The sequence below is a fragment of the Natator depressus genome, chromosome 24 (assembly GCF_965152275.1).
Source record: "Natator depressus isolate rNatDep1 chromosome 24, rNatDep2.hap1, whole genome shotgun sequence".
Taxonomy (NCBI): Eukaryota; Metazoa; Chordata; order Testudines; family Cheloniidae; genus Natator; species Natator depressus.
This window is the reverse complement of record NC_134257.1, coordinates 18194749-18204027: the sequence shown is the minus strand read 5'-3', so window position 1 is coordinate 18204027 and position 9279 is coordinate 18194749. Positions and strand designations below refer to the sequence as shown.

Here is a 9279-nt window from a genome sequence, read left to right as displayed (position 1 = left end):
ATTTACCATCCTGATTTTACAGAGGTGATTCTTTTTTACCGGTGATTCTTTTTTTACTTTTTCTTCTATTAAAATTCTTCTTTTAAGAAACTGAATGTTTTTTCATTGTTCTTGAGATTCAAGGGTTTGGGTCTGTGTTCACCTATGCAAATTGGTGAGGATTTTTATCAACCTTCCCCAGAAACGGGGGGGAGGTAATGTTTGGGAGGATTTTTGCGGGGGGGGAAAGACGTTTCCAAACGGACTCTTTCCTAATAATAATAATACTAGTTACACGTTTGGTGGTGACAGCGAAAGTCCAAGGGCAAAAGGTAAAATAGTTTGTACCTTGGGGAAGTTTTAACCTCGGCTGGTAAAAGTAAGCTTAGGAGGTTTTCATGAAGGTCTCCACATCTCTACCCTAGAGTTCAGAGTGGGGAAGGAACCTTGACACCTGTTTTGCATTCTCATATCTTCCACTAGACTCGCAGGCACTGCTGCCGAGATCATCGACAAAAGCCGCTTTGACCAGAGTGAGAAAAGACGTCCTGAAGACCTGCCAGAACTTCTCTCCCACAAACAGATAGAGGATGGGGGTGAAGCAGGCATTGAAGCAGGACGTGAAGGTGTAAATGACCAAGAGGGTGCCCATCACTGACTCTGGCACCTCCTTCTTGTAGAGCTTCAAGCCGTGGTAGAGGTGGTAGGGCAGCCAGCCAAGAAAGAAGGAAACCATCGCAGCCACCATGACTTTGAAGGGCTTCCCAGCCCACGTCAGCTTCTTCTCCTTCATCTTCAGCCCAACATGGACATAGCATCCCGTGATGGTGCAGAAGGGCAGCAGGAAGCCCAGCAGGAACCGGACTGTGAAGACAGCCACGTGGACCCGTCTCCCCAGCTCCTGTGGCTCAGCTCCATTCCAGACTCTGGAGAGGGTGTAATTGTTAATGCAGATGATTCTGCCCCCGTCCAACACCCTGGTCTCCCGGAAAGCCAGGTAGGGAGTGCTGATACAGAAGGAGGCCAGCCACACGCCCACAACCAGCTTCCCAGCCCGGGGCACAGTGCGGTGATTCCGGCACCAGATGGGATGGTGAGTGAGGGTGTAGCGGTCCAGGCTGATGAGTGTGAGAATGAAGACAGAGGAGAACATGCCCAGAGAGATGCAGGTATTGAGGATCTTGCACATGGCTGTGCCGAAGACCCAGTGGAAACCCATGAGGAGGGAGACGATAAAGAAGGGGATCAGCAGGGTGAAGAGGAGGTAGCAGGAGACCAGGGAGAGAAACCATATCGTGGTCACCGTCCTCCTCATCTTCAGTCCCAGCACCCACAGGTACAGCCCGTTCCCCACCACACCCACCAGGAAGGTGGCGAAGAGCAACACTGCAGAGGCCAGGTGAGCGGAGCTCGCAGCTGCTGGGGTCTGGCTGGAATTTTCCCCAGTGGTTGGTGGGAGAGTCGTGTCCATGGTACCCTGGGGCAAACAGAAGAGGGGTTGGAAGGGATGACAAAAGACAGGAAATGGGACAGTGGAAGAGGAGGAGTGAAGAAATAACAGAGGGGGTTAGGAACACACTATTGGACAGGACATAGTTCGGTATGCTCTTGTCCTCCAGAATATCCAGGCTGGGTATTCTCAGCAACTGGGCTATAGCCGGTGGAACTCCCTGCTACAAGGCAGAACTATGGGCCGCAGAGGAGGAAAAGAGGGATAGCAGACTGGGGAGGAGTGGGGAAAGGGGACAATCTGGTAGGTCAAATACACAGCGAAGCTGAGAATACCACATTGCTGTGATCTTGATGACGGGCTGGCACAGAGAGGTGGGGAATAGGACACAGGGCCTTTCCTCCCTAGCAATCGCCAGCTCCAACCTGTCTCCAGGGCAGGGATTAGCTGGGTCAGGGAGGCAGGGATCGGTGCTGTTGACTCCTAGTATGCAGGAGCTGGTGATGGTGGAAGTAACTGCTACAAGCTGGAAAAAGCTGCCCCACTCCCAACCTTCTGTGCTCATCTGCCTGTCACAGGAATTCATGCTATACCCTGACTTGTGAGAGAGGACAGGGTCCTTCTCATCCTCATTATAACACAGGAAGCCTCAAGCCACTGACCTACTTCTCTGCCCCTCCCGCCTTACTGCCAGCCCTGCACAATGTATTCTATCCTAAATGACTCTCTTGGATTCTGCATCACTGGCTGGCTCTGGAATCTCATTTCTTGTAAGCCTCTCAATGTGTTCAAACTCAAAGTCTATGGGTTCTAGATTCCCAACTGGGTCTAGAACCTCGGGGTTCTTACCTCTACCTGGACAGCGCCCCCCATGGCCTTGTTAGATTGGAGTTCTTTCTCCTCTGCAGAATGGCCTAATGGTTAAAGAAGGGGGGGTGGGAGCTGGGACTCCTGGTTTCTATCCTCGGCTCTTACAATGGGGTGCAGGGATGGGGGTCAGAACTCCTGGGCTGTGGGAGGGATGTGGGGGTCCATTGTCTTAGAGCTTCATAAGTGGGAAACACCTCATCAGATTAAATGTGAAAAGGAGAGAAAAATTCACCCATGTCAGAGATCTCACCTCCTACTTCTGTCTGTTGAATGCTCCAGGTTAACCCCAGTGCAACCCAGTGCAGGGAGTTTATTGGGCTAACCCCACTGATACCCAGTGGCAGGGAGTTTCACAGCCTAACCCTGCTCATACCCAGTGGCAGGGAGTCCTCCTGGTTTTCCTTGACAGTGGCAAATTTCTGTGGCTTCTAGGTGGTTTTAGAAAGGAAATTTCCCTTCAGACCCAACGAGGGGCCTCTGCCTATCGTCTCAACTCACCTGGGGAATGCAGGACCCAGCGCAGAGAGAAACTTGGATGGCGTGTGTTTGCCCAGCAAAGCGTCCGTGAGTCTGTCCCCAGCACGCCGGAGCCCTCCCCTGTGTGTTGAGTTCACTCCCCTTAACTCTGTGTCTTCTACATGCTCCACCCCACCTACTCCCTGAGATCCACAAGCTGCAAACCATGAATGGAAATGATCATCCGTCACTGTCTTAGCAGAGAAATCATCTAAGCAACAGCCACCGCTTTAAAACTGGCCCCCACTTCCTCCCAGAGCCTGGCCTAGAACGCAGGAGTCCTGGCTCCCAGCCCCCCTGCTGTAATGAACTAGATGCTTGGCCAGAAGCTCATGTATTGAGGCGTGCCCCTGTGAAGAGGAAGGGCTGTATTTTGCACAAGTCCTTTCCTGATACGGGCTGCACCACGATCCAGAGATAACCCAGCCGCTTTAGCTCAGAACAAACGGTGAGTCATAAATGATGCAACTCCCAGCCGAGGCGTGGCGGGGGCGGGTCTAGTGGTTTGGAGTGGGGGCGGGGGGCACTGGGAGCCAGGACTCCTGGATTTGTCCTCAGCTCTGGGATGGGGGGTGGGGTCTAGTGGTTAGAGCAGGTCAATAGCTGTGATGGGACCTATGTTATCTACATGTTGTGGGTACGTCCCTGGGTGAGACAACACATGTGAAATGCGGCCCCTTCCTGTTCTAGATAAAATCTCAGTCACACCCAGCCCTCCCCAGAGTGTTTGTTACACAGGCCCCCATCCTCGGAGCTGGGACCCTGAGATCCCCGACAGGAACCCAACGCTAGTGGGAAAACTGCCCCCAACGGCATGGTACATGAGACCAAGATTGAATTCTGAGGGGAATGGGATCTAGTGGTTAGAGTGGCTAACTGGGAGCCAGGACTCCTGGGTTCTATCCCCAGTTCTGTGTGGAGAGTGGGATCTAGTGAGTTAGAGTGGGGTGGGAGCCAGGACTTCGGGGTTCTATCCATGGCTCCGGGAAGGGATGGGGTCCAGTGAGATAGATCAGGGGGCATGGGTGTTGTGAGCCAGGACTCCTGGTTCTCCCTGTATCGGGCTGGGGGACTTGCCGGTTTGTGCAGGGAGGAGAATGAAATGCAGGGATTGTCAGTGCTAGGGCTCCACACTTCTGTCGCTCTCTCCCTCTTCTCCAATTCCCTTTGTGTTCTTCTCACACCTCCTTAGGGTCTCACGGCCCCTCTGCCTTCCCAACCAGCCAGGTTTCTCATGGCACCTCCGCCTTCCTGGGCAGCCCGAACCCTCACAGCCCCTCCGCCTTCCCAACCAGCCTGATTCCTCACGGCCCCTCCACCTTCCTGACTGGCCTGACCCATCATGGCCACTCCACTTCCCACCCAACCCGGCCCCTCCAGTTCCCATCTGGCCCAGCCCCTCCACTGCCAGGCCCTTCACCGCCCCTCCGCCTTCCCAGCCACCCCGACCCCTCACAGCTCCTCCACCTTCCCAGCTGGCCCAGCCCCTCATGGCCCCTCTGCCTTCCCAGTCATCCCAGGCCCTCACGGCACCTCCCCCTTCCTGGCCATCCCACAACTCATGGCGCCTCAACCTTCCCAGCCAGCCCAGACCCTCACAGTCCCTGCGCCTTCCCAGCCAGCCCGTCCCTCATGGCTCCTCCACCTTCCCAGCCAGCCCAGCAGCCAATGGGAGCAACCCCCAGCTGGTCGGGAAGGGAAGTCAAGTGGCAGCTGCTTGTGGCATCCCCTACTGGGATGGCTGGCTGTGGGCTGTGCCTGTGGGTTCTGGGGCCGAGGTTGAGGATGATGGTGACCTCCCTCTTCTCCTTCCATCTGGTTCTCACCTACCTGCTCACATCCTGCTTTATAACTCTGTTCGCATCTACCTCTGCCTGGGTTTCCACTGGGTCTTCGGCATGGCCATGTATGAACTCAACGCCTGCCTCTCCCTGGGCATGTTCTCTGCATCTTCCTCCTCACCCTTACCAGCCTGGACCACTGCACTCTCCCCTGCCGCCCTGTTGGGTCCCGGCATCACCCCACCGTGGCCCAGGTCAGGAAGCTGTTCGCGGGCATGTAGCTGGTCACCTTCACCCTCAGTGCTCCCTAACTGGGTTTCCGGGAGCTCCTGGAGATGGAGGGATCAGGGTTGTCTGCATGAATAGTTACACCTTCTCTGGAGAGGGGGACAGAGCCGAGACCAGGCCTGGAGGACACGTTCTGTTCAGGGTGCAGTTCCTGATAGGCTTCCTGCTGCCCCTCTGCACAAACGTGGGATGCCATGGCTGGACGGGGCTGTAGATGAAGAAGAGGGGGCTGGCGCGGAGCAGGAAGCCTTTCAAAGTCATGGTAACTGCCGTGGTGTCATCCTTCGTCTGCTGGCTGCCCTACCACCTCTGCCACGGCCTGCTGCTCTACGAGAATGCGTTGCTGGTGTCATTCACGAGCACCTTCCTGCTTATTTACACCCTCCTGACGTGTTTCAACACTTGCTGTATCCCCGTCCTCTACATCTTTGTGGAGCAGATGTTCTGGCAGGTGCTCAGGATGTCCCTCATGACTCTGGTCAAGGCAGCTTTCATTGGTGATCTCGGCAGTGAAGCACCTGAGCCCAGTGGGAAACAAGGGACAGAAGTTGAGGGACCAGAACTGGAGATGGACTGAAAGTGCCTGGAGTAAGAGAACACTGGAAACTTGTCATCCCACCTGTTCCTTCATCCCTGATTGCACTAAAATGTGATGGGTTCCCGGTATTTCAATATTTATAAACCGAGCCGTGTCCTTGGGATTCCAGGTTCCTTGTCACCTGCAGAATCCCATGTGTTCTAGGTCTCTCAATCTTTTCAACATCAATAGGTCTTTAAAGAATCTAGACTATTATCCACCTCTAGAACCTCATTTGTTCTTGGTCTTTCAATGTTATGAAACTCAGTGTGTGTTCAAGGGTATTCCAGATCACTAGCTGGTTCCAGAATCTCATTTGTTTTAGGTCTCTCAATGTGTTCGAACCTAACTGATTCTCATGGGATCTGCATCATTGGCTGGCTCTGGAATCTTCGTTTTAAATCTCTCAATGTGTTTACACTCAATAGGGTCCATGAGTTCCAGATTCCTGACTGGTTCTAGGATCCCATTGGATTCCGGAGTGTTTTCAAACCATATAGAATTGAACAGGTTCCAGATTCTTTGGATCTGGGTGTGTATTCGGAAGACACCTGCAGACGACAGGCCATCAAATGTGATAAGCCATCAGGAAGGAACAACTAAACTATGAAGATACTAATCTCTCTCCCTCCTGGGAGGCTTCCAGGGACCTAACTGTGACACTACTACGTCAGGTGGTCTTGACACCTGATGCTAAACATTACCTGGGACTTTTTGTAACTTTCCATCGGAAGGCAAGAGGGGGTCAAGTTTGGGAAACAAAGGATTCCCGCATCATGAAAATCCTATTTAAGGGTCGAGAGGAAGGCAAACGTAATTCCTCCTCTCCACGGCCTTTCTGCCCAAGAAGAAAGACCGGAAAAGCCACCTGAAGGGAAGGCGGGGCGGGGAGAGTCCAGACAGAGAGGGGTCCAATCTGAAAAGAAATGTAACTGAAACTCTGAACCACAGAAACTTTGAAACCAGCCGAAAATAACATTTAGGATAAGAAATTACAGGTTACAATTTGTAACCTGTTTCTTAAGTATATTGAGCTTACTTTGTTTTATTTGCTCAAGAATCTGCTTTGTTTGGTCTTTTATATTCACTTAAAATTCACCTTTTGTAGTTAATAAACTTATTTCTTGTTCATAATATAACTCAATTTATACATTTCATAACGGACGTGGCGGGGAGGGGGGGGAAGAGGCTGTGTATACCCTCCTCCACATTGAGGGAGGAGGTGGATTTCATAATATACCTTTCGGTCTGCACTCCAAGGGAGGTGGATACCTGAGTGCTGGGGCAAGTCCCTTAAGTGGAGGCTTCCCAGAGCTGATCTCAGTGTCTGTTTCGTTCTGCAGTTTGGTGTGGCCCTGCCTGTGTGTGGGCTGGAGGAAGCTTAATCGCTTGGCTCAGCAAGACCGGTAAAAAGGGTGCCCAGGTTGGCATAACAGGCAGGCTCAGTGGTATCTCAGCACATCTGTTGATATCCTAAGGGGGCAACCTGTCACACTGGGCATCTAGGGAAGGTCCCAGCTCTGGAAGGAGTGTTACTTGGAGCTTTGTGGCCCAAGACTCTTGTGCAAAGGGCAAAGGGCTGGGGATCTAAGTTTGCCAAAGTGGCTGGTCATGCTTGGAGCTTCAAGGTTTTAGGTGTTTCCGACTTGAGTGGTCTGATGTTCAGAAAGTGTCAAGCACCTTCCCTGTGGAAAATCAGGTCTCTTTAAGGGTGCTCAGCTGGGAAACATCCCAAAAACTAGAAGCACAAAAAATTGCAAAAAATTTTGGGAGACTAAGCTGAAAGTCAATAAGGCAATGGAGTGAACCGGCGAGAGTCTCAGCTTGTGTAAAGCAGTGTATGTCTGTTGACTTCACTTCAGAACTACTGAGTACTTCTGCCTCTGGGTGGGAGGTAGGGTCTGGTGGGTTAGAGCAGCGGGGGCTGGGAGCCAGGATTCCTGGGGTCTATCCCTGGCTCTAGGAGGGGAGTGGGATCTAGTGGTTAGAGTGGGTGGGGGTGTTGGAAGCTTTGACTCCTGGGTTCTATCCGCAGCTCTGGATAGGGAGTGGCATCTAGTGGTTAGAGCAGGGAATGCTCCTGGGGTCTATCCCTGGTAGGGAAATGGGGTCCAGTGGTTAGGGTAGGTGAAGAATAAAAGCAAGGATTCCTGCATTCTCTACGTTTTACCCCTGCTTCGAATTGTGAACTGATTCCCGTGAAAGGCTACATCCTCCTGTTCTGGCTAAAAAGCCCCAGTAATGGCCAGCCAGCTAGGACAGCTCACGCACGGCAGGTTGGATGTGCTAAGATGGGGGAGGACAACGTCACACGCCTCATCTCTAGGTGCAAAGACTAAGAACGGTGCCCGTGGTCCGCCCCCCGTCAGCACACAGCTCAAGGCGTGTGTTACTCACTGGAGAGTTCCTGTGCAAGCTTCAGCCTGCAGAGGTGTGAACTGCCTGTGAGCCAAAGTGCAAACACTTTAGTAATGGAACAACGTCTGAAATATTTCTGTACCAGTCCCAGCCCCCATTCAATAGCCCAGATCAGGGGCTGTACGTGCTCTGCCTTTCAGGAAGGCCTGAATCTTCGGTTTTTCCCCGGCTCTGCACCGAGAACGTCCTGACAATCTGAAAACGAGAAATCGGCTCATATTTTTGGGAGAGGGGCTGAATCCTGGGAGCTCCTTGACCCAACACTGCCACATTTGCCACACAAACCCCACCCCGGCCTCTGCTGCAGAGTGCCGGTTTTCAGGGCAGTTGCTCTACACACGGGGGTGTCAGTGCAATATGGATCTTAGCAGCAGCTCACATTCAGAGGGCTGCATCTCATGACCTCCCCAACCAATTTGTCACCCATTTCCCAAGCAGACTCCTGCCCAGCACATGAGACCTGTTCCCACTAGCAGGCGCTGGCTCTGATCTGGCTTCAGGGCCTGGGACTAGCACGGTCAGGGAGGTAGGGTTCGGGGGTGTTGACTCCTAGCATGAAAGAGCTGGGGCCAGTGGAACTCACTGCTACAAGATGAGAAAAAAAAAAACTTCCTTCCCCGCCTCTTGTACTCTTCTGCCTGTCACAGGAACTGCTGCTACGCCCTGATTCGAGAGCATGCAGGGTCCTTCTCACCCTCATTGTAACACAGGAAGCCTCAATGCACCAGCCTGCTTCTCTGCCCCTCAGCCATGCTGCAGCTCTGCACCAGGGACCTCTGGGCTATTGTCTCTGTCAGGGACTGCAGCCCCCCTCCCCAGGCCTCGTTAGCACGGTGTCCTCTGTGCTCTGCAGACTGGCCTAATGGTTACAGCTAGGGAGACTGGGAGCCAGGACTCTTGGGTTCTATTCCTGGCTCTGGGAGGTGAGTCAGGTCTAGTGTGTTAGAGCCACAGACTGGGAGGCAGGACTCCTGGGCTGTGGGAGGGATGCAGGGGGGGGGGGTCCTGTGGCTTAGAGCTTCGTAAATGGGGCACACCTCATCTGATTAACCTGAAACAAGAGAGAAAAATCACCCATGTCACAGACCCCACCTACTAACTCTGCCTATTGAGTCCTCACGTTAACCCCATTAATACCCAGCGGCAGGTAGTCCCCCTGGTTTGCCTTGGTAATAGCAAATGTCTGTGGCATCTAAGTAGGATTAACAAAGAAATTCCCCTTCAGACCCAATGAGGGGAGCTGCCCATCGTCTCGACTCACCTGGGCAGCGCAGGACCCAGCGCAGAGAGAGACTCAAATGGTCTGTGTTTGCCCAGCAAAGCGTCCGTGAGTCTGCGCTGCCCTGGGTGTTGAGGTCTCTCCCCTTAACTCTGTGTCTTCTACACACTCCGCCTCCGCC

The 9279-nt window shown here is 53.0% G+C and overlaps 1 protein-coding gene and 1 pseudogene across 1 annotated transcript; one reads left to right on the top strand and one right to left on the bottom strand.

Annotated features, from left to right (window-relative positions):
• Window positions 1-221: 221 nt before the first annotated feature.
• LOC141977364 (putative G-protein coupled receptor 33) lies at window positions 222-1459 on the bottom strand. The gene has a single exon (XM_074938809.1). The coding sequence runs from the start codon at window positions 1448-1450 to the stop codon at window positions 401-403; it is 1050 nt and encodes a 349-aa protein (XP_074794910.1). The 5' UTR covers window positions 1451-1459; the 3' UTR covers window positions 222-400.
• Window positions 1460-4552: 3093 nt separating this feature from the next.
• LOC141977554 (putative G-protein coupled receptor 33) lies at window positions 4553-5461 on the top strand (annotated as a pseudogene).
• Window positions 5462-9279: the final 3818 nt, after the last annotated feature.

What these genes read in the sequence shown, in the direction of transcription:
- LOC141977364 (XM_074938809.1), bottom strand. Translation starts at nt 1,450, where the DNA reads ATGGACACGACTCTCCCACCAACCACTGGGGAAAATTCCAGCCAGACC.